Below are 25,707 nucleotides of genomic sequence, written 5' to 3'. Positions count from 1 at the left end.
GTTCATCGGGAAGTCTGCTGTTGGAAGCAATAACTCAAATAAGGATCAAAAATTCAATTTGCTGCTGAATACTTTTATCTAGTCGGAGGCCGCACAAAATCACCTCTCGTTGCCCGGAGACAGCTGTTGGCCCTCCCTGACCTATAAAAGAATCGTTTTATTTTGAATTCTGAAGCAATTGAATTTGGAGTTCTGCATCTGCAGTATTTTGGTGTGGCCTGAGTTGTTTATTTGAATGAAGACAAAAATGAAGAAAACACGATAAAACGCACAACATTTCTTTATTGGCGATTTGAACAATAAATACAAGACCTCTTGACGAAAGGTTGGACATCGTTATTATTCCGTAGTTAACGAAAAGAAAAATAAAACAGTTACAATTTTTTAGAAGATTTTCACAACTTTTTCTCTTCTCTGTGGTTTTTTTATTTAGAAAAAAATGTTTTCCAGTGGATCCGGTTGCGATGCAAAAACAAAAAAAAAACCAATGTATTGCAAAAACAATATTATTTTTCATAATAAATGGGAATTTGAGATGTACGTCGTTCCTTGTTGTATTACAAAGCTTTTTTTTTTTATATATATTTCATTTTACAAGCGCCACTTCAAGATCTTTTCATATTTGGCGTGATATGATTAGTATTGTATTTTTTTTTTTTTTTTGCTGTTGATTCTTGGAAAATGGAACGTTCATAAACTACTCGTCAGCGTCAGCTGATTCGGATTTCTTAGCGCCTTCCTTTCCAAGGGCCCATTCGGGTTTGGCCTATATTGTTTTCAAAAACATTCATTGAGTATCATCGAAAAAATAAACAGTTATTTTTAATAAAAATATAAAAATGTTGAAAAAAAACATTCTCCAAAAAATAAATCTGGAGCAAAATTTCAAAAACCACTGACAAAAACTGAAATGAGAAAATCTTTTTGTTTTTTTTGGTTGAGTAATTCAGATATGATGTGATCATTGAAAATATATAATCATAGCGAGCTTTAATATTTGTAAAACATTGTATTAATTAACGGGTCCCCCCTCCTTTTATTATGGTGAAAAATATGCTCTAGTAGAAATAGCATTCAAAATATTATTTAAGCCCTGATTTTTTTCAAATTTGATACACATATACTTCTATATTCTATCCTAGTGATAGGTGAACTACGGCCTGCGGGCCACCAAACGTGTTCCGGTAGAATGACCCTAGACTGAGAAGTTTGCGTACCACTGTTCTACCCCCGCCAGGATCGTGGGATGTTGTTTTGGTTCGACTTACTATCCATAGCAAAGGAAAACCGGGATGTTGTTTTTGATCAATATTTTACCACATGCAACCTTTTGATCAACATGTTAACTATGCTTCGATAACGTACAAATACAAATATACAGATACAAATACAACGCCACAACAGGCAAATTGCCCAACGAGTTGGCTGACTTAAGAACATCATGGATCCCCGAGCCATTTTTTGGAGGCCCTACCTACTACTGCTACATCGCACATGCAATTTAGAAAATGCATTAGTAGCACGCGCATGATAAAATAGCATGGCACCAATTTAATTGAATACGAATTGATTCAAAATAAAAGAAACTGTTCAATTTACAAAATGATGAAAACGATTTAAAATTATCATTGAATTAAAATGATGAAAAAAAGATTACAAAAAATGATGAATGCGGTTTCATTGACTCGATCTTATTTGAAATTAAATCTTTAAAGAAAAAAAATATTCAACATCTTTTCTTAATTTTTCTTCTTTTTTTTTGAATTACATTGATGTTATGCTACTTTATCATGTGCGTAAGGTGTTAATAATGCAATTATTTTTTTTTTGATTTGCAATAAAAAAAAAGTACTGAAGATATGTAAGATATTCTATTACCATAGGATAGCATCTACAATCAAGTATTTGTGTTCAAAATTCGAAATAAATCAAAGTTTAATTAAATAATAATTTCAGTGATAATAATTTCTACAAAAGCATACTTTTCACCATGTTAAAAAGTCGGAGACCCCTTTAAATGGAAAAGGGGAGAAATATTAAACGGGGTACTATAAATCAAGTAGGGATGTATGAATGTTATTCTCTTACCTGCGGATGAGAAATGCGAAACATGTCACGTATCCACTCGTGAGAAATGTCAATTATCCGAAATAATTTTTATTTTTTTCATTAGTTATATTCCTTTGGTAATAACTGTTATATAAAAGTTTTCCGATCATAAAAATTTTATTGATCTTAAAACTTTTATTGATCTTAAAAAATTCATTGATCACAAAAACACTTCATCAGAGAAAAAAACGAAACACAGTAGAAAAATTTTGAGAATACTAAGTATATAAAAGTTATTCATTTTTAAATTTCTTATTTAAATGCTGGAATTTTTCTGCAGATAATATACACTTGAAAAATGAATGTTTCATGCAAAAACATTTTTATTTCTGGAATCGCAAGCTAAAATTTCAAAAGCATAAGCCAAGGTGGAAAAAGAGAACAAAAACAAAATAGAAAAAACGAAAAACTGACTTTTAAAATACGAAAAAGGATGAAAAACTAAAATTACAAAACATAATTTTAAAACAAAATACAAATTGTACACAAAATGCAGTCATCTAAAAAACTTAATTCGATCAAAAATCTGAATTTTGGGTCTTGTTTTTTTTTTTTTTTTGGAAAGGGGAGAGAAAAATGTTTCTAAGGATTTTATGTTAAAAATTTTGTGAGATGTAGTTTCATGAACTGTAAATCTCATTTTTAAGTAAATTTCAGGTTTTAAAACTTTCTTACTTGAAAATATTAAAGAATACAACTTGGAAGAAATTCTAAAAACTTTTTTTTGTTTTTCCAAAAATTAAATCATTTATTTGTATTATCATTTATTATCCATGATTTTATTATAATGTTCATTATAAATATTTCTATAGTATTTAGGGTTCGTATAAATTCACTAGATGTGTATTCACTGCATTTATGTCACAATTTGCGATCAGGAACATCAGCGAGTTGAAAGAGCCTTATTTAGTTGCCCATTCAGGGCCTTTCTTCTTCTGCGAAACAGAAACACATAAAGCAATTAATCCCATGAATAATTACAAAAAAAGAATTGAATACATTCTCTTGCACAATAAAATGCATTTAAACTATAACCATTAATTATGAAAAATGTACATCTTCTCTATTTATTTTTCAAATATTCTAACATTAAAAAAAACTCGACCCAACTCAATGAAAAAATCTTTCTTTTCTTCCGAAAATCTCTTATAAGAAACAAATTTTTGGAAAAAAAGTCCGGAATTCCAAATTAGCAAATTTTCAATACAAAAACATAAAATTTTGAATTGGACATCATTTTCTTTTTTCTGAATGGTTATTTTTATTTCAAGAAATATGTTTCATCATATTGACAAAAACATTTGTTTTTCTCATACATTCTATAAAATTTATAAATTCCAAAACTAATTCCTCATGATAAAAAAAATGTGATGTTTGTGAATAGTCTATGGAAAATATTTTGTTACAACTGTTATCATCAAATTATTCTGCCATCTACAAAATTGAGAGCGGGAATTCGCAAAATATTGTGAAGCGCAAAAAAAGCACCGTTTGTAATTAAAATGAAGAGAAGCAATAAGCATTCACTCAGTGAAATTCTTTCAGAACCTACCTCTTTGACATCCTCATCCAGCTTGAACTTGGTGGATGGCCCGACGGATTTCAGGTTTGCACGGAAGTCGTTGTCAGCCTTCTTGGCTGCTCGCATGAGTTTCTCAAACCTGCAAATGAAAAGTAGCAAAACGTACAGCAAATGAAAGTAGCAAACGTCAGTGGGTGCATAACCTGCAGCCTACCTAGAGTACTCCATACGGCCGGCGAAAGGTGCTCCGGTAATAAAGTATGAATACAAACAACACGATAGATCGACAGATACATAGTCTGACCATATTTCCTTCATAGAAGTACGAAAGTTATCATTCATACGGAATATCACCAATTATCGCCAAAAAATGTTTAAATTCAAGTGGAATTGTCACTTTTAACCAAAAGAATCGCAAAAGCAAACAATTCACTAAAAAAACGTAGAGTAAATATATTTGAAAATTATGCGCGATGCGATGAATATACACTCATGTCCATAAATTAAGGATAATGCCAGCTCCGGCAAATAAAGGTTCAGAAACAAAACAAACGTTACTTATTCATAAAGCCCATTTATTAAACAAAAGATAAAGAACAAAAACGATGGTATATGTATGATACCATTCACGAAAACTACGATTTTTGCTCCCTGGAGCAATTGAAAAAAATATCTCCTTTACAAAAACTTACTATTACATGGTGGCTAATACATTGTATGTCTCCCATGCGATGAAATACAGTCCGTACAACGCCTAGGCATGCTGAGTATCAAATTATCGATCTGATCTTGGGGAAGATCACTCCACTCAGCAAGCAATGCTCTCCGAAGTTCCGGTACACATGTAGGAGGTGGTTTACGGGCTGCAACTCGTCGGCCAAGCATGTCCCACACATGTTCTATCGGATTCAAATCAGGTGAAAATGCTGGCCATTCCATACGGGTTATAACCTCAGATTCAAGACATTCGTTTACGATGTTTGCTCGGTGAGGACGGGCTTTGTCATCCATAAACACAAATTCTGCGTCCATGGCACCCCTAAACAAACGTACATGTTGTTCCGGAATGATGTCCCGATAAATTTGGGCTTTCATGGTTCCGGTTTCAACATGCAGATCTGTTCTGGAACCCAGTATAATTCCACCCCAAACGAGCAATGCTGCACCACCGTAACGGTGTCGTTCAATGATGTTGTCTTGGTGGTAACGGGTACCTGGCGTTCTCCATATGAAAGTCCGACGTGAATCAGACTGCGAGATAAACCTGGACTCTTCGGAAAACATCACACAAGCCCACTGTGACGATGTCCACATTGCATGTTCTCTACTCCAGACTAATCGCTGCCGACAGTGAGTTGCCGTGAGCGGAACACATCTGACAGGCCTTCGAGCATATAGACCAATATCTCCCAAACGTCTGTACACGGTTTGCCTTGAAACTGTGGTACCCGTGGCTGCAGATAGATGACGAGACAGGTCGGATGCTGTGCTCCGTCTGCTTCTTTTGGCAGTTACTGCCAAATACCGGTCTTAATTCGACGTTGTAACTCTGGGGCGACCTGTACTGTAACGTCTACTGACATTTCCGTTATCTTGGAATCGTTGCCAAAGCCTAGAGATGACACTTTGGGCAGTTCCAAGTTCCTCGGATACTTCCATCTGAGTACGCCCACATTCCAGGCGGCCGATATTTCTACCACGTAGTAAAAAATCATCCACATGCGCCCTCTGTGTCATAACTATTCGCTTATGACACTGAGCGCCTTATAGAACTCTTGTGAACAATTTTACTTCTTTGCCACCATTCCTTATATACCCCCCTCTTACACTCTCGTCATTGTGACGTACAATCGGCATCTTCTGGTGGCTTCCTGAAATTTGTATATCATTCTTGCAGATGTGTGTGATAATTCTACAGGTGAAATTTTTACTTTAGATTTCGATTTCCGTGTGATTCTGAATTATCCTTAATTTACGGACATGAGTGTATTTATATGACTATAATTATGATGGAGTCATATTTTATCATCATGAAAATTCTACTAATTCTTGATTTCAAAGGTTCAAGTAAAGCCTCGTTAAACACAAGGGAAAAAACGAGGCATTTTATAAAATAGTTGGACGGCCGAAATTACAAAAATGTCCCGTAAAATACGGGTCATAAGGTTATCCTATATATATATACGTTTCTAGCCAATAGCGACAGAATTACCGTATATATATGGGCCAACGGACTAAAAAGGTTGTGCACTCTTGATGTACATCATATATTTACCAGAAAACTGATTAATAATCCAAATGCGAAATATAGTTTCATTAATAGTACTCACTTGCCGTATTCGAATTTGGAGACCTTCTTCAGTGGTGGCTTGATGCTGTAAAATAAATAAATATATACACCTTTCACACAAGAACAGCAATATATACTTTAATTTCCATTCTCTCTGATATTTTTCCAATTTTAATAAATTATAGATAACATTCTCTTTCGATGATACTCACAATTTTCCTCTCATGTCATTCACTTGCATGCTGAGCTCGTTGATCTGAAATTTTTAATGAGAATGAAATTTCGATTAAATATGCATGTTATTATTCAGGATCTCAGTTTTCTCAAGCTCTATCAATCACATTCCTATTTAAATTGCATTTAATTTTTAAGCGTTTAACGAACTTGAATAAAACTTGCGGCGTTTTCGATAACATTTGATTTATCTATAACTTATGAGCTTGTTAAATCCGTTGCTTCGAATCTTCGGTACGAATCTGTATTCGATTTCAGTTATTTATTATTCTAGCTATATGTCTGTATGAAATACATGTTTGGAAATTTCGAAAACGATTAAAATATTATTGAACAATAATAGATATTCTTTAATTGTTTCTAAAAACGAAATTCAATACTTTTATTATTATTGCTATAGTTTATTTTTCTGTTATGATCTTCTTATAAAGTTTTTCTAGATTTTACTATTATAAAAAATAATGTGAAATACTGCGTACTAGAAGTTGGAAATTAAATATGTAAATCGAAACAAGGATTCATTTACTTAGAATTTCATTGTTCTAAACTCTTTTAAGTTGATCTTCTTTTCAAGTAAAATTGTTTTCCAAATAAGTCATTTGATATTGTCATTATTTGATATATTCCTGATATTTGTTATCAAATAAGATTACCATTTACAACAGAAATAAAAAAAAAAAAGATTAGAGTAATAGTCTATATACAGAGTGCAAAATAGAGTACTGATACACATTATTAAACACTTTAGACTATTTTTAGGCTTCTAAACCATTGGTCGTAGAAAAATAATCCCAATTACAAAAAGTATTCAAATAACATACATACATTTTAGATACGTCATTTAATTTACAAGCGGAGCTAAAGATATAATAGAAACTTGATGCTATATACGGTTCCTTGTTGATATCATTATAACTTATAATCAGAAAAAATTTTATCTGCGTTTAAATCGTGACAGAAAGAGTTCCACGTTTCTGACATTTTCGAGTTAGGCAGAGTATTAGCATTTAAAATTCAAGATTTTTGCAACTTTTTGCACACGTGTGTCAGTGAAAAAAAATTGTAAATTAGGGTGCCATCTGTGAGGCAAACGCCCGAGTGATTCAGTGGTAAGATGCTCGTCTACCACCGTGTGGGTTAATGTCGAGGTTCACGGGTTCGATTCCGGGGAAGAACAGCAGAAACAAGTTCTTTGCATACCGAGCCCGGGACCAACACCACCGATGGATGGCGCCTTCATTTCCCACACAAATGCACTGGTTGGAAATTACCGTATGGCGATCTATGACTGGAGTTGATGTTCATGTCGATAAGATACTCGCCTGAAGTACCAAAGGATGTTCAGTGGTGTCGCGAGTTCGATACCCGGTTCGTCCTTGTCAGAAACTTTCCTGACACAGAAGTACAATAGAAACGGCGACATGACCAACCAGAGAAAAAGATTGCTACCGCAGGGAGTTCTACACCGAGAAGTTAGTGGTGAACCAATCTCTCGATGAGTGTAAAAGAAATCTGCTTTCGGAACCGGCAATAAATTGTAGGTCCCGGTCTAATCAGCCCTCGTGTTCAAAAAATGACCATGATGCGACAAAAATGATCAATATGGAATAATTTTTCGTTAGATTCATTAGATTCAGAACAAAAAAATTCTATATGAATATTGTATGTAGGAGGGTCACATAAAAATAGTTGGTATTTCTGAAATTAATTATGTTATTTAAATACTCTTTTTTTCCTAGAAAGAAGTATCTTTTTATGATTAACAGGTAAGAAGTTAAAGGGTGTACACTTTACTTTGAACCCTGTATATATATTTATGAAATCATAAAATAAATGTATATATATATATATATGTGCTCAGATACAATATAAATATTACGCATGCAAATCAATAGCACAAAAGCGAAGCGCACGCATGATTTCAGCGATATACAGGGTGAACGTGGCATGTCTTGCCAAATGAAAATGGGGGTGGGTGGGATAAACGAGCCCAAGTGGACCACAAAACATCCCACCAATGGATAAATTAATACAGTGCTTGTAGCTCATCATTAAATCCAGAGAGAGAGAGATTTTTATAAAATTGGTATCAGTTTTTTACAAGACTTTTTCTTCTTTTCCCAAATATGTGCTTAGTTTGCTTATAAGTCTTTCAGAAACTTCACAAATTCGGGTTTTTTAAACGTGACACATTTTTTTCCCATTACCCATTATCCACCATAACTCGAAAACTGTTTGAGATAGGACATGGTTGGTCGGGGGTTTCATGCTCCACTTGGGCTCGTCTATCACCCACTTTCGTTTGGCGTAACATGTCACGTTCACCCTGTATATGAGCGATTTTAATTTAATTCCGTTGTAAGAAAAGTAAATTTCTTACTAATCTAATAATTTTCATTACTCACTAATCGTCTGACTCAATACATTCAACGTTTAGCTTAATATTAAAAAAATTTAGTTGCTTTCTCTGAGAGTTGCTATAATGCGCAACATTTCAACGAGAATTTTAACACTCACAGTCACTTTCATATTCCTATTTCACTATACGTGAAAACGAATTATTCGAAAAAACGATTTTAAACTTCATTAGACTTAATTTATTAAATATTTATTTATTGAATTATGTTTTTCCTTATGGATTAAAATTTTATGAAATTGATAATAACCACAGAATTACACTTATGCAAATTTCTTCCTAAAGAAACTGATTCGAAGTGAATCCTTAGTGATCTTCAATGAAATTCATTCATAATATCAATCGACTGGAAATCTAATTTATTATTTACATACTGATTTTTGAATTTTGCCAACACCTTTCCGGCAAAAGTACTGAGAGCATTATGACTGACCTTAAACTCCTTATGCCTACATTGGTACTCCATATCGTACTTCTCGCTTTCCAGTTTAGTAGTACGTTCATGTAACTCTCGGCAGATCTGGATTAATTCAGCTGCAGAATTAAACGTTTAAAAAAAGAAAACAGGCAACAAAAATAGTGTTAGTAAAAGTTAATTTTTTTCTTATCGTTTTTCACAAAATGCTGTGTACATGACATGACATACTCGTAATTTTGATGCATAAAAACTAAAGCGGTTAAGACAGACATTAGAGAGATAAGACATAAGGGAAAAGAAAAAGAAATAAATAAGCAGAACTAAAGTGATTTCACATTCTACTGCCAGCAGAAGTTAGCTAAAATTGAAGCTGATTTGAGATTATAAGAAGAAAAAAAAGTTCTGTTAATGCTGTTGAAGTTCCTCTTAGAAAGCAATTTCACCGAATTTTGTTCGAATCCACAGTTTTTGTTTCTTGTTTCTGTATATAAATTTTTATTTCCTTTAAATCATTTGCTTATAGCGCAAACGAAATTATGGTTCAAAAAAATTACGCTCCTAAATAATATTTTAAAACAAAGTTTCATGAACGGATAACTGAACTTGACAAAAATGTTATCCTATTTTGAAGTTAATTTCATGTACGAGTGAATTTTTATATTTTTCAATTGATTGGGATATAAATTTCTAACGACATATTTTTAAAATTTCGTTTTTCATTTGTCGACTTGAGCTGTGTTTCATCAAACATTTCATATCGTGATGCCTGCAATATAGATGTTTCATGAAGGATGTCCGAGAACGTTAAAAATTTGACGGATGATTATAAAATTCAAATGAAATACTACATGCGATCTTACAAAGAAGAAAATCCAGTTTCATAAATATCTCCGAATTTCTTTTCAGATTTTGTTACTTCAGCAAATAGAAATTGGCAGAACTCGAAACTTTTATCTACCGATATCTTGACAAGTTTTCATTGAAATGCTAAGTTGAATTTATTTCGATGCAATAAAGGGATAACCAATCAATTTTTTTGTTATTGGAGGTCATGTATGAATATTAATTTTGCTTCTTCTCTTGATCATTGTTTCACGTGAATGAAATTGTGGGCTTAATTTTTGTTTTTCCTGAATATTTTTTTATCCATATTTTAATCGTAGAATCAACATGAGAATTTTTATTCTTTTTTTTGGACACTCCTCATGATACGCCCTGTATACTTGTTTGAGTCTAGTGGAATCACTAAAATATTATATTGCGATTTTTAAAATTCTTAAACTATACGAGCGATTTTTTTCATCATTTTACTGAACGTGGAATTTTATGAACCGTGGAAGATTTCGTGATGCCTCCATAGAAAAGATAAGACAATTTCTTATGTAAGTTACCTGAAGGTAAATTTTTACATATCATATAGCAGTCCAGTTGCAACTGAAAAATTATTTTAAAAAAGTATTTTGAGGTTTTAAACCTCATAAATTTTCCCTGCGTTCATTTTTTTTCATGGCTTAATCTTCTTTAATCGTAATAGTTCTAAATGATTCATATTGACTGATAATTCTATACCTTTCCCAGGTAATCCGTGAGGATATGCAAATTAAATTTTCCAGTCAACGTCAAGAACTTAAATTCAACATTGACTAATTTATTATCATTTTATTATTATCACTCATTATTTTTCATAAAAATTATTATATTTTTAATTGCAATTACGCTTATGTCATCCTATCGTGAGTGATACGATATTTTCTTAATCAATAAAAGCATTTAATAATAAATAAAGGATGTTAATGAGGAATTCACAATAACGTTTTAATCGGATATTGGAGAAAAAAAATTACAATTTGGCACATCAGGAAATCAACGGGTGAGGATTATAGAGGGTATTTTATATAGAGAATCAGTGCGAATACGAAACATACAGTATTTCTCGGTGATAATATGCTCTTTTCTCGTAGCAGCTAAAAATTTCTCGTGAAAAATGGATTTTTTTATTTGCGTAACTGCAAATACGAACAAAATCAGTGAAAAAAACTAAAATTAAAAAAGAAAAAGTATTCGAAGCCAAAAAAAAATCCGTAGAAAAATAAAAAAGCAAGCAATGCTTCGTAAAAAAAATAGTTATGTAGTTTGCGTAGCGTCTAAAGCGAACTGAAAAAAAAAAGCCAAAATTCGTTTTCCAAAAAAATAAATAAGAACGACATTCAAAAGCGAACAAAAAAACAAAATGTCATTTTGTAATTGTGCTGCTATATTTCACATTCCCATTCATCCAATTCTTAAGTAACTGGCTATTTTTCATACCACAAATTCTTTCTGCCTAACGGCGAACTCCAAATCGTACTTGGCATCTTCTAACTTCCCAATCCTTTGGTGGTATTCCTTGCAGACGTGAAGCAACGAGGCTGATTTTGTTTGGTGGTGATGGTGCAGTGTGTGAAGGGCACGTTTTATTTTGGAGGAAGGTAATGTTGCAGGGTAGACATGATTTTACATATACATATAATTGGTAGGCACACATGAGAAAAAGAGAAAAAAAACGGGGAGGGAAAGGATAAAGGATTGATTGTCAAACAAACGATCACAACTAGCACTGAAGATTAGATAAGCACATACACAGTATAACACACATAACTATACACAAAAATGAACAAGTCAATCAGCTGCAATTGCTTATGTTAAATGGTTAAAATTAAGAATTACTACAAGTTTTATTTATTTAAAATTACTTTGAAATCTCAAAAACTAATTGTATTTTAATTAATTTTCTTTGCGATTTCTGGTTTTAAACTTTCTTGATGACACTACTAGTATACTTTGATTTTCCTATTCTTGGAAATAAATCCTTTCAATAATTGTAAAAGACATATTCATGGAATTATTTTCTTCCGATAAATTTCTAAGAAATATTTTTTGAACAGAAAAGTTATTGGAAATAAATTATTTAGATAAATTTTTGATGTGCAAATTCTTGGAAATTAATGTTTTTTGATGAACTTTTTTTGCATTTATTTTTGGATGAATGTTTTGTGCGCACATTTTTTGGATGAACTTTTTCTTCATTAAATTCATCCAATTGAATGATTTTATCACGCAAATTCTTTTGATAGAACTTTCAGGCAACTTCTTGGAAATAAACAGGGCCTACCCCGCTTTAATACCAATTTTAATGTTTTCTGAATCTTTCAAGTTCAATTATTCATGTGAAGTTGACATGTTACGGGAAAAAATTTCGTGATTTTTAGAGTAAAATATTTTTCATCATATGACAAAGTTCTGAACTTCAAGAGTGACAATTACTTCTTGCTAAATAGAAGCTTACCGAGTGCAATTAATAAGGGTTCTGTATGCAATTCTTTTTTACTTTTTTACCCGAAAGGCTCTATCAAAAATCATCAACTTTAAACAACATAAAATAATCTCAATTTATCCTCAACACTTCCTACAATCACCATTTCCATGCAAAAAAAACAACTTATATTTTTATTAAATTTTTCATGGTATTATATTTTTTTCCATATTTTACCAAAAATAAAGACCTTATTGATATTTTAAATCGATGATATTTTAGATAGATTTCTCTGAAATGTTTTGAATTAATAGTTTATGCATTAGCAGTTGCAGCTGATTTAAAAAAAATTATTGTATGATAAGTATAATTTCTTTTTTTTGATAAGACATAAAATACAAAGAATGCACAAGAAATAGAGATAGAAACACTACTATGAATTCGCACAAAGCAATCTATAAGAACTGTATCTTATTTTTTTCAAGTATATAAGTGAAATGTATAAAGGCGATTTACCCTATCTTGTGATAAGTATAAATGTGATTGCCCTACATTGAAAATTACTAGCTCCTCGTTTTATTAAAACTCTTTCTTTTAGTTTCTATACTTTTATAAACGTTCTTTCCATTACCTATCACCAATCACAGTAGCTGTTTTTTTAAATAAATTTTACTTTTCCAATAGCATCATTCAAACATTTAAAGGATTAACAAGAAAATTCTGTCTGAGATTATTTTTAATAAAAGAATAACTTTCATATTTACCTCTATAAATTTGTTTCTATTAATTTTCACAATTAGTGTTTATTTAACATTTAATAACTTTTCATCACATTTACATTATCAAATGTGCATAATCAATGCATGAATTAAATCAAGAAACGTGAATAGTTCTGTGAAAATTGAGCACTTTGAATATTACTCAAAATCATAAAAATGTTGATTTCACCTAATCAATGTAAATTTTAATCCCTAACCAAAACTCACGCAGATGGTATATGTCGTCGGTGTTCAAGCAAAAATCACTTAGACCACAAAATTTTGTTTGACGTACTACTGTAGTTGATTAGAATTTCCAATTATTTATTTCATGATTTGAACAGTTATGAACAAAGAACCAGTTATCTAAGTATCAGTAAGCCTACCATAGGAGTTAGAAATGCTTAAAATACTTTTTTGCTATTTTTCATACCGACTCTCAAAAGATTAAATTAACAAAATCTCAAAACTGAACTTAGTGACTTCTGCTTGAACGTCGACGATTTAACATTAAATGTGATAAATCGGTTCTATAATAACCCGATTCATCCTATTTACCGTCACATATACTAAAATTTAAAAAGTCGACATATATCAGCACATTTAATGGAAAAACAGTAAAATGAAACGTTGACATTGAGGGAAACGAGGAAGAAATACGATTTACTACTACTCTAAAACTACTAAGTATGCATCAAGTAAAACTGCATCAAAGTAATGATCTAATAAGATAAACTGCAGAAAAATATGCGCCCTGTGTTTTAAGGTATAAAAACCCATTCCATATTTGACAGTTTAAACAAAAAGATTCTAATGTCACCGTTCATTTTGATCATCTTATATTAATCTGCTAATGATATGAAGAACTGTTTATTGGAACAATTCTTGGTGGAATAGGTATAGCGGTATATCAGACGCTATTTATCACTACAATAACGAAGAACATTCAATAAATATTTATTAATAATTAATTTTAATATATTTATTTGAAAATGGAATACCTCATATTGCGGGAGGAAAATGTTGAAAACAAGAACGAAACTTTCATGATTAACTCGAAATATTGAATCATCGATTTTCAGAGAATTTCTTGAACTGAATCTTAAATACTTTGGGATTTTAAAAGTTTCCTTTCTGCACCTCCCCCCCCCCCACCGTCTTAATTTTCGATAATTATTTTAAAATAATTATTTTATATCGCAGAAACAATTAATCGCGCTTAACTATTAAAGTTTTTTTAATATATATTTCTGAATGAAAATTCTCACCTTCGTTGATGCCATCGAGATTCTTGGCGGGTCCACACCTCTCGCTGATCGTCCTTTTCCTTTCTTCAGCTTTCCTTTCCTGTTCCCTCTTCAATTCCTCGGCGGCTTTTTTCCTCAGCAAGGTCTACACATACGAATAATTACAGATTTTGATTTTTACTCGCATTTTAAAAGTTATATATTATAGTTATTATATTATATAACAATATAGTTGTTATATATTAATATAGTTATTTTTAATTGATTTTTGATTTTAAATTAATTTAAGATTTTTGGAGAGTATTTCGTGAGTGTGAAAAACAAGACTTACCCTAAGTTTCTTCTTACGGGCAGGTGTCATGAAACCTTTCTTGCCACCTTTCTTGGCCTGGGCAGCGGCTTCCAGCCGGGCTCGCACCTCGGCTTTCTTCCGCTCCTTCTCCTCCTGCTTCCTCTTGGCTTCCTATAAAAATGTAACATATTCACTATAACAATTAAGAAAACCCGAGAGAGTGTTTGTAGGTGATTTGGTAACTTTTCAAACATTTTTAGGATAATTTAATAAGTGCAGGAACAAAAACGTATACTCACATCACTGTCAGAAGTAACCGGTCAATTGAGAATTTTCGTGAAGCATCGGGAAAAGAAACAGTTGAAGAAGAAAAAAGAATTAGTACATAAGAAACTGAAGAACATCCTCAAATATATCTAACCATCAAACGAGAAAAATTTCTCAATTGCGTTTGAGTATACCAATATTTTAAGAAATAATAGTAATGCGACATGAAATAATATGCATATATGAGGTTTGAAACTACGACTACACTGATCTTACCTGACATATTACGTTGTTAAACCATCACCTATATACTACCCCCTTTAATATATTATAATTTTGTTTTCCTCAATATATTTCGCATTCCTAAGAAACCAAGAGATAACATTTAATTTATAAATAATTATTGTAAGAAATTTAATATGTCCTTCAGAGTTTACTTTATCAATTTCAGGTTTTTCAGCTTTAATCAGAAAACATACAATAAAGTGGGGTGACTTGGTGACTAGCAGAGTGACTTGGGTATATGCTCTAATTTTTTGTTTCAGATGACGCCATAGCCACTGCGAATGAAATAGAGATGATTCCAGGTCCAGCCACGAGAGTGAACCTCAATGATTCAAAATCGTGCCCAAATCTCTCATTATAATCCCGTCTTTTTTTTTTTAAGCCTAAATTCATCACAACCTGTATTTTAAAATTTCATGAAAACCATTTGAGAACTTTGTTTACAGAACTTTGTTTTTCTTTATGGTTTTCTTATGGTCAACACGTATATGCACATTCCAATATGTACCAATTCGTTAGTAGTTCCGTAGAGAAATTATCGACGAAGTGCATGTGTGGCTTAGTAGTAGTCTTCACGGAGGTTTGCTTTGATAGGTGTAATTATTGTTTCAACTGTGAATGGTAATTTTTCTAATTAAATCCGTTTTCTAAATTAATGGCTGTTTTATTAGTGACGTATTTAACATTTGCGGGATGACTTGAGAACAGTATTTTATATCCGTTAGAGGCACACACACAGTTATGCAGATGCCACGAACATATAGGAAAATGCTAATCTCAGGCACTATAAAAATTTCTGAAAAGACGAGATTGACATTTCAATTAATTTGAGGTATTAAAGTCAAATTTTAAGAAACTTTTTAAGAAACAAATTTAAGAGAAATTTAAAAGAACAAATTTTAAGAAGATTGTTCCTGTATTTATGTTTGCAATAAAAACAAAATTTATGTATCTATACTTTTTTTTACTTCTTAATTATTTTCAGTGGGATCAGATGAAAGCATATATTACTTCAAAAAACGAAATATCGAGATAATAGAGTAGTGTACCCAAGTCACCCTACCTGAGGAGATGACTTAGGTACGACTCCTCTCTAGCGGTAAAATATTTTAATTCATAAGGGAGATGATACAAAAAATTTCCAAAATATGTGCTCAAGTCACCCCACTTTTCTTAAACTGTCAAGAAATTAAATTTATTTTTTCATGAAATGCACAAACAAGGACAATTTAAGTTGTGCTTTAAAGTGAAATTCGGATGTCAGTTGTTCATTTTCTATTTCTGAGCCCTTCTTAAACTATTTTAGACAGAATTTAAGGCCAATTTGAGACTTTTTGCTCTAAAATTTTATGCGTTCCAATTTTTCATTTAATTTTACAGTTAATTTCTATTGGAAATAATGCTTCCTCAAAAGTCATTAAAAACAAAAACTCTTTTAAGGAAACAGATACGGTATTTTCTTGATTTTATTCCGAGGAAAAATCGGAAAGAAAAGTATCTGCTCTCCACCGGGACTTTGCTTTCCGAGTTCACCTCGGCATGAAATCCAGAAAATATCTATTTCCTTGATATGTTGGACTTAGGAAAAAGTCGTCTATCTCTAAAAACTCTTGTTTTGAGCAGGGTATATTTTGATCAATTTATTTAAGCTGAGTTTGAACTAGAAAAATAAAACGTATATTTTGAGTATTATTTGCCTACAAACATTAATCACCTCAATCACTTTCAAGATAATCGAAATAATTTTCCAAAAATATTTTATAGATTTAATTTTCTTGAATTGATAAGAAAACAATGTGTTTGACAAATTTAAAAAAATTAATTATTCATATATTTTAATTAAAATTGTTATTAATGACTCTTTTAATATAAATAAAAACGGCGAGAAGAACGAAAAGAAAATGTCAACTTTTTCATAAATTCAAATAATTTTATGAAATCCAAAAAAAAATTCAAAAAATTTTAATTCAACTTTAATGACATTAGTTTTTTAATTTTTAACTCATTAATATGTTTACGGAGAAATGTTTCTGAAAATCAAGACAGTTCTCTGTAAAGAAAAACTTGACACATTAAGCTCATCCTTGTGACATAATTGTATACTTCACCTCATGATGTCAAATTAAATTCATCTGCGATCTGTTTAAAGATTAGTTTGTATATAAATTCTCCAGACTCGACAATACTAAATTAATTTTATAATAGACACTTTTCAAGGAATTTCCGTCTCTTCATTTATTATTACATCGACTGCTGACTTTTACAGAAGGCTGTCATCTCGAATAATTTTGGATTTCTTTCAAATTTATCCATCGGAGATTAATTCTATGAGGCTTATAGAAGGCTTGTTAGTGTGAAGTAGTAGACATTAATCAATTAATGCCATCAACATATTAAATAATTTGTTATATATTTAATATGTGTAATTCTCATGGGGCTGGTGCGATTAACCGATCAATAGGGTCGGTTAATAGATGAGTTGTTAATTGCAGTTAAAAGTTTTAGTTGAGTTAATCGACTCAATCAATTCAATTCGAATTCAATTAAAATTTTATTAAAAGTTTGTGAATTAACTTGATTTGTTTGAAAAAACCCGATTGGAGATATCTTATAAATCATGTTCTATACAGAACATTTTGGATAAGTGACTATTTAAAAATATTTGAATCAATATTCTGATCTAATTCGATTCAACGAAAACTGATTATTTTAATTTCAAATTGAGTTTGATTGGAGTTAATAGAAGACAAGACAAAATGCATTGTCTCCACTTGAGCAGTAGTTTTTCGTATTCTTGGAAGCATCAGCTCATCTAGTACGTAATACATTCAAGTATTACGTCAGCATCGATGGGGGAGGAGGTTTCCGATTTGCTAACTTTTGATGACAACGGGGGGGGGGGGGTTAATAATGCTTACGTCATCAACCACCATGAAAATATGAAATATTCTTAATTTCATCTTACTCGGTGAGCCAAAAACGAGAAAAACCTTTCGGTAGTTTGTGGGCACTTGAAGTAACATTTTCCCCTACTGATAAGTGCCCTACAGATCCACTTTGGTGATCTCTAAATGTTTCACGGATCCAAGTGATCTGGAAATGTATCCGGGCCACTTGAGTGCTCTCGAACTGTGTCACGCATCAATCAAGTGATCCGTAATTATGCCGCAGATCACTCAAGTAATGCGTAATTATGACGCGGATCACTAAAGTAATCTGGCAATGTGCCGCGGGTAACTTGGGTGATGTAAACCCGCATTGGGGGCCGCTTTAGTGCTCTAAAACTGTGCCACATGTCGCCCAATGGATCTCTAAATGTGCCAAGGATCGCTTAAGGGTTCTGGAACTATGCCATGGGTCACTTTAGTGGTCTGTGAATGAGCCACGAGCCCACTTGTGTTACCTGAAAATGTGCCGCTGGCCACTTAAATTCTCTGGAATTGTGCCGCTGGCCGCTTAAATTCTCTGGAATTGTGCCACGGGTCACTTAAGAGATCTGTAAATGTGCCGCTTAATTCATTTTTAAAAAATTAGGTTTGGAGGGGGGCAGGCCACATCAGATAACCCCCATGGGCATATTTAGTCAGCGGGTCAAGGGTTTACAATATATGGCTTGGAAAATGTGTCGCAATGAATTTCTTAAAGATAAATTTTGAGTTCTTAGCCTTCAAATAGCATTGAAATGAACAGAAATTGAATATTATAATAACATGTAAAGGTATTTTCTTCAGAAATTTTAATTATTTTTTAAAATATTTTTTGCATTAAAAAATAAGTTTTTGATCGTTGTGCCCCCTACCCCTATTTTTTTGTTTAGGAAATGATGGATTTGATTGTCATTAACGACAACAGTTTCAGAGATCGAAGTATTTCTGAATTTAAAACAATTTTTCCTAGTATTTCTAATGATTTTTTTTTTCACCTTATAGTTACCCTTTGCCTCAAGCCCCTACTGAAAATCACTCTTTCAACAAAAGCTCCACAGCTTACAAGACATTTTAAAGAATCTTTTATTCTTTCTTTTTTTTAAAATAATAATAATTTTATTTTGGCCAACATGCACACACCTGCTATCAATGAATAATCAATCATATGGGGTAAAATGTTCTAATCTCTCAGTGTGATTGAATAACCACACTATTAACCATAAGCAGATACAGGTTCCTCGAACGGTGGGGTATATTGTCCCCTTCCCTCTGTATCCACCTATGTTATTAATAATGATAATTTTATAAGCTGCAAGATATAACTCATAAATACTCACTCTGCCATTCTTGCAAAAGATTATGGGCCCTAGATGGGTCCTGAAAAAAAAAGGCATTGTTAAAATTGATGTATAATTTTTAAAGACTGTAGTTCATGCAATCTTACATCATCAAAAATATAATTACAAAATTAAATGCCCCCCCCCCATTTGATAATTACGTGGATATAACCATATACCATATTCTCACGCAATAGCTATCATGCCGGAAAATTCGAGTAACAGATTCTGAATATTTTTAAATATCTGAACTCCAAGAATATCGAATTGCCTAATTTGAATCCTTTGTCTGCTCTCTGTATTTCAGGATCCTTTCTGTTATGAAAGGATAGAATTTCATATTTGCTTTTGGTACCATGTCACATAGTCAAAAATTTCTGATATTCAGTATGCAATTCCTTAGCCTTAATTAAATGAGTTGAATAGAAATACAAGTATTCTGCGAAATATTTTTGTATTCCTTGATAATGTGTTCTATAGGGCGCCTGAACCTGGTAGCTGAGGTTGATCCCCCCCCCCCCACTCTTCACAATAAATTCAGTGAGTGAGCTTGTCCCCCCCAATAAATAATAAATATACAATGAAATGCATCACGTCCCCCTCCTTCATGATGACTTGAGTCCCGTATATAATGGACAATTGGTGACTTTCATCCCCTTCATTGTTTTCTGCATTTCAGCACCTCTGATGTGTTTAAGATTGTAATAAGCAGAGCCGAAAATCAAATAGTCGCATGGCGAAAAAAGATGCTGTAATACAAAAGCAACAGCATAGTTCTTTAATCTCTGTACATGAAAAAAAGCATGCAAAGTACTGAGAATACCTATTTCGTATTTAAGTTGACGATAATCAAATCGAAGCAATATGTAAATTCTCAGTTCATTTCGTTATCAAGTTCCTGGACAAAACATGTTTTCTACAATGAAAAGCCATTATTTTATTCTGATTCACGTATTCATTCAATGATTAGCATAAATTGATATCAATCTTTGAATGTATTCTGATGGTTATCAAATCTCGTTATTCCCGTCTCATACCGGGAATGGAGCAGACTCCAACACTTAAAAAGCTAGTGTCCCAAAGTTTCACGACTTGCAGTTACGGCTAATGAGAGAAAATACTGTACGAATTCAACATATATTTGTTTGTTTTTTTTAATTTTTATGCTAGTTCATGTAATCTTATTTGTCCATTTTCTTTATAATTCAGGTCAACCATACAGTGAATTGTGCTTGTTGTTGTTGTAGTCGTCATACCAGGACTTTGGATCAGCAGTTGGGTCCTCTTCCTGTTCCCATCTTCAAAAATAGGTTTTCCCTCCTTACTCTATGCGTCTACTGAGCTCGTGGCTAAATATGGATCGTAGGGATCCGCACTGAATGGTATCGAGTCTCTTCCCGAGTTGTTTAGAAGCGACAGGAAAAAAAGAAAAAAGGCAAAACAGTAATCACCAACTTCTTTCCGCTTTCTTCCTCTTTTTTTTCCCTTGGGATCCCAATGGAGTTGGTTGCCACGTTTACTTCTGGCCAAACTTATTCTTTCCGTGAGACATTTGCCCTACTTTCGGAAACCATTCATGATCATATGACTTTACTGTCTTTTTGAAATTTAAAAAAATCGAAATTCACTTCTCAGAAGAAAAAAAGATACACCTCATACAGTTTTTCCGTGATTTCAATTTTTTTTTTATTTCTTAAGAAATCTTTCATTGTCTTAAATAGCATGAACTTCTATTTACCAACGCATATGTACGGGAAAATGTGATCACCTATTGCCAGTGATATGGCTTTAACATGGGAGTAACTGACAAGACTTTCACGCTCGCGATCAACCTCATTATCATTTCACTTATAAATTTTCTAAAAAAGGAATCGTGTGAAATTCTGAAATAGAATTGGTCTGGCCTATGGAAATATCCACCAAATCCTGGTCAAGAGGCCTGTGTTCTAGGCTTTGAAGACTCCCGTGATTTAAATAGGGCAAACATGGACCTAAATTGTCTGATACTTTCGTGGGTGGCGTTCGATGAGTCACAGGCGGTTTGCGGGTTATTTTGCCCGGATACCGCTTGTAACTCATGGTCCTAAACTCTTTCCAGTTTGTAACATACGCACAAACTACACTTTTAGTTCGATTTGAAATTAGAATCATCACGCATGTTTCTTACGTATAAACGCGTAACGTGTGAGAATATAAAATACAGTACAAATAAGTTCCCGTGTCTCTCTGTAATCTAATTTGCTGAGTACTTCTTCACATTTCGATCATCTATATTGATGAATCAAATATATGGCAAAACTCCAAATTATTCTGCGATGTTGCCAAAATGGGGCAACAGATTATGACGTTCTATCGTAGACATAAATAATTGAAGTAACCCTAAAGAAAAAAGTAGTAAGCGTGGTGGTAATTGTGGGCAATAACTTATTCAGTCCATGTGAAATATATTCATGATTAGGCAACGTACATTACTTCAGAAAAGTCTAATATTATTGGAAATTTATTTAACTAATGCTGAGATGTCAGCCGTATAAGAACTTTTCTTATTCAGTTATTATATCTTTTTCTTTTATAAACTTTCCCGTCAGTGTGATGTTATTACAATGATATATATTTTCAGATTATAGTTTTTATTTTCCTTGAAGGAGAATGAACTGTTATCGCTGTAGAATTGATAGCCTTATCTGAAGCAAAGTATCACTCCAATCTGCTCAGAATAAATATGAAGCAAGTAGAGTCAACATTTCAAAATTGGGCCATTCATTTAGAATATTCCCGTTCAACAAGAAAATCTATTTGATTCACTCTTCAGATATGCTTATTTTTCTTTCTTCAGATATGCTTTGAGATCCTACGTACCCATTTCGTCAATCAAGAATACTGATATTCAGAAATTCTCATCAGGAATGGTTACAAAACCACTTACATCGATTAAAGATTAAAGAAGTAATACTTCAATGAAAATAACAGTGAAGAAAGCTATAAAGTTCGAAAATATAAATTTCAAATAATAATAAATACTGTACAGTACTAATCAGAATGGTATACACAGGTATATATAATAAATATTGGTATAATATTATATTATAAAATATTCAGTGAACTGGAATCTTTTTACATTATTTTTAATACTATTTATATACTGAAAATTTATTCAATTTATTTGAAGCTGTTTCCCCCTAAGAAAACTGGTTCAAAAACATTCAGCACTGGTCCAAGAGATTCCTGAATTGCTTTGAATTTTAGCTACTTACATTGAAGAGAGGGCGTTTCTGAGGATTGATATCGGCACTGAATGGGGTAACAATAATTTTTCAGTGGACTATACCAACATGTTTTTATTTTGGATTGTTGAATTTTTTAACTTAGAATTGGCTTTGACATTACGGAATTGTTTCGTTTTCTTCAGCCACCATATTGGGCAGTTTACCTGAGATGGTTTTTGTATTAAATTTGTATGAATATAACATCAAACACGTCCCGCATAGAACTAGAAAATTTAAGCTCTCTCAATTAGGTTTATCATATATTTTTCAAATTTAATACGATGACCATATAATTTAGAGATACGATTTTTTACAAACACCTGGAATGATTTATATAGTGATTTTCTATACCATAGAAGCAAAACAAAAAACTTCCATGCTCTTAAGATTTTGCAATTTTATAGAGCCAAAATATATATTAGATATGTGCGTGCAAAATATCCAGTTTCAACATTTTACGATATTTTCTTACTCATTTAATAAGGAATTAAAAGGCAAAAATATTCCAGTTCCAGTTATTTTCCATCTTCCAGTTGTCAGTAACTGGAAGGGATTCAATATAGATGAAATTTTGCCCAAGTAATTCGTGAAAAGATAAGTGGGAAATATAAAATTACAACTGACCATTTTACTTTAATCCATTGATTATAAATAGGGTAATGGCTAATTATTATTTATTTACCTGAATAAAACTTTTTGGAAAGGCTTTTTCCTCTGCCGAAAGGGAACTCGAAGAAGAAGTACGTCGTCGGGCCCAGGCGCCGGATCTGAAAAGCTCTCTCTGGTCTACTTTTTCTGCAGGCCAAACGAGGGTGGCTTGTTTTTATTTTTTTTTCACTCTGTTTAATTCTTAGTTGGCTGTTTCTTGGGTGAATTCTAGTGACGTCAGAGAAGTGAGAAGTGTTGGATTCCCTGCGCCTTAACTTTCCAGCGGCAGTAGTGCTTTTCATTTTACTTGACTCCGCCAGTCTTCCCCAGCCCGTTCTATTTCTGGATAGATGCGGGATGAGGAGGAAGAAAGCCATTCGCATCGAGGTTTTCTTTTCGAAGATTTGGGAGACACAATGGGTGTCCTTTGACGCTCTATCGTTCTTTTTCTTGAACTCTCTTTCTTTCCTTGAAAACAATCAAGCAAAAAAAAAATACAACTGTAATATTATTTGTATCAATGTCGCATTATATTTCCTCACGAATTTCTTCAGATACGTTGGTTTTATCATCATTTCATTATGCGTAACTCATAAATATCAGTACGCTGATCATCCCCTATATGCTGCAGCAGAGCCCCTGGGCCACCACTATTAGATCGCATATAACCTCGTAAATACTACTCTGAGAAACTTCTAACGAATCGATACATTTAAGCACAGGGCCATCACTAGGATTTTTGTGGCGGAGGTATGATTATGACGCCCCAACCACTGTGAAGTTAGATAATTTTACTACAATCTTTTTGTTTACAGAAAAATTTGCCGGACCCCTTAAGTTTGTCACCCAGGACAAGTGCCCGCCGGCGCCCCCCACCCCATGGTGTAATTTTTCGTATATGTGTTCTGTACTTGACATAAAGTTTGTTTCCCAAAAATGCCTGTTATGTGTTTAAGAAGTGCTGCCATCTCATTCCCGGCTTCGGGAACGAATAACTCAGCAAATTATTTTGCCTGTTGTAATATGCGTAAATTTTTAAATGTTGTAGGCCTGATTACTCACTGTGGACACACTTATTTTAAATGTGAAATTGGGTCGGCCTTGATGTTGGAAAACCAGACAACCAACTTCAGCCGACTATACTATGACTAGGTCATCGCGGTGTGTGTATATGATGATGTCAACACGACCGCATAGTGGCAGGCCTTAGTCTGAGATCTTTGGCGGGCCCCTGGTCAGATGTTTCATGGACCCTAGTACAGAATCTCAGTCAACCCCACCCTTAACAGGGGAGAAACCATGACACTGATACGATTTCTACTGGTTTAACTATTTAGGGGTGCTTTCACATGAATCGAAAATTTTTCTACTAGATATACGATCCTTGAAATATTTTTTCCGGACCCTAATAATGAAGAATAGCACACATCAGTGAAATTTTTAAGGAAATTCATATCTACACATCCAGCACCCACACATACTTCATTGAAGGACTAAGAATAAGGCTGAGAATTTATTCGCGTCACCCATACCTCTCTCCCGTCGAAATTTATGGTACACACAGCCTGGTTATTCTCCCTCTTCTGGGGACCATGCTATTTCATCAAGAATTACATTCACTCTTTCATGAAGCATACATGATTTGATTTCTCATCGGACTTAGCCACTTACTAGTGTCCAGAGGCGCATTTATGGTTTTGCTGCTAAAAGAATTTTGCCGCCCTTCTCCCAATCTAGTCTAATTTTCTTGACCACCCTTTCCTCCAATTCGCTACCTTGTACTTAGCCTGTTTGGCCTTCCCCGTCCCACTCCTGTACCTGTGTCTCTAAATTACACCCGTCTCTAAATTCACTCTTTTAGTAATTCACATGCTTGTACACTGTTTTGATCTCTCACATGTTTGCCCGTTGTTTTGAGAGAGAGAGAGACGCTTCTTTTTTTTATGATTGAAAAGATTTTTCTGGAGAAAAAATATTTTTTTTTTTCGATGAAAACTCATTGTAAAAACCATTTAGTAATACAGAAAGTAGTGTCCTGTGAGTGCTAATGTGTTTTTATCTCAGCAACCGTCCGTCATCGAGGTATGATTCCAATATAGAAATTGTTGAAATGGTTTTCAAAAATTTCCCTGTACCAGTTTTGAGAGTGGAAACGTAGTGTGTAACAAAATAAAAAATCTAAATTTTATACTTCCCCCAGCCCGTTCTCTAACTTCCAATCAAAATGTCGTTGCCCTGTATCTCCTGAGGCCAACAAAAAAAAATCCGATGTTTCTAAGCACAATAAATGATCATGGCGATCTCACTCTATCATAAATGTTTCAGTCGAATAAAAATTTCGTAGATGAATATCGAACTTCTATTTAGTAAACTTTGATTTGCGTAGGTAGAAGTTACAT

At 33.0% G+C, this 25,707-nt stretch overlaps 1 protein-coding gene and 1 long non-coding RNA gene across 2 annotated transcripts; both read right to left on the bottom strand.

Annotated features, from left to right (window-relative positions):
- Window positions 1-262: 262 nt before the first annotated feature.
- wupA (troponin wings up A) lies at window positions 263-15,128 on the bottom strand. The gene is made up of 8 exons (XM_089235281.1): window positions 15,105-15,128; window positions 14,618-14,749; window positions 14,308-14,431; window positions 9,005-9,105; window positions 6,134-6,177; window positions 5,962-6,006; window positions 3,662-3,770; window positions 263-766 (listed from the first exon to the last, which is right to left on the bottom strand). Exons 1-8 carry the CDS (start codon window positions 15,126-15,128, stop codon window positions 698-700), a joined length of 648 nt encoding a protein of 215 aa, XP_089091407.1. The 3' UTR covers window positions 263-697.
- Window positions 15,129-19,398: 4,270 nt separating this feature from the next.
- On the bottom strand, window positions 19,399-23,904 carry LOC149084210 (uncharacterized). The gene is made up of 2 exons (XR_016192951.1): window positions 23,343-23,904; window positions 19,399-19,434 (listed from the first exon to the last, which is right to left on the bottom strand). It is a non-coding gene; the product is annotated as an uncharacterized LOC149084210 (long non-coding RNA).
- Between the last annotated feature and the right edge of the window lie 1,803 nt (window positions 23,905-25,707).

The sequence above is a fragment of the Pholcus phalangioides genome, unplaced genomic scaffold (assembly GCF_987345545.1).
Source record: "Pholcus phalangioides strain wild (caught in Gottingen) unplaced genomic scaffold, Ppha-v1.0 ptg000008l_1, whole genome shotgun sequence".
NCBI lineage: Eukaryota > Metazoa > Arthropoda > Arachnida > Araneae > Pholcidae > Pholcus > Pholcus phalangioides.
Note: the sequence above shows the minus strand (reverse complement) of the source record. Positions and strands in the feature narration are given on the sequence as shown.

What these genes read in the sequence shown, in the direction of transcription:
- wupA (XM_089235281.1), bottom strand. Translation starts at nt 15,128, where the DNA reads ATGTCAGGTAAGATCAGTGTAGTC. An exon ending in AATGACATGAGAGGAAAATT is followed by an intron (nt 6,007 to 6,133) that starts GTGAGTATCATC and finishes TTTATTTTACAG; the next exon opens with CATCAAGCCACCACTGAAGA. An exon ending in TCCAAATTCGAATACGGCAA is followed by an intron (nt 3,771 to 5,961) that starts GTGAGTACTATT and finishes TTTCATTTGCAG; the next exon opens with GTTTGAGAAACTCATGCGAG.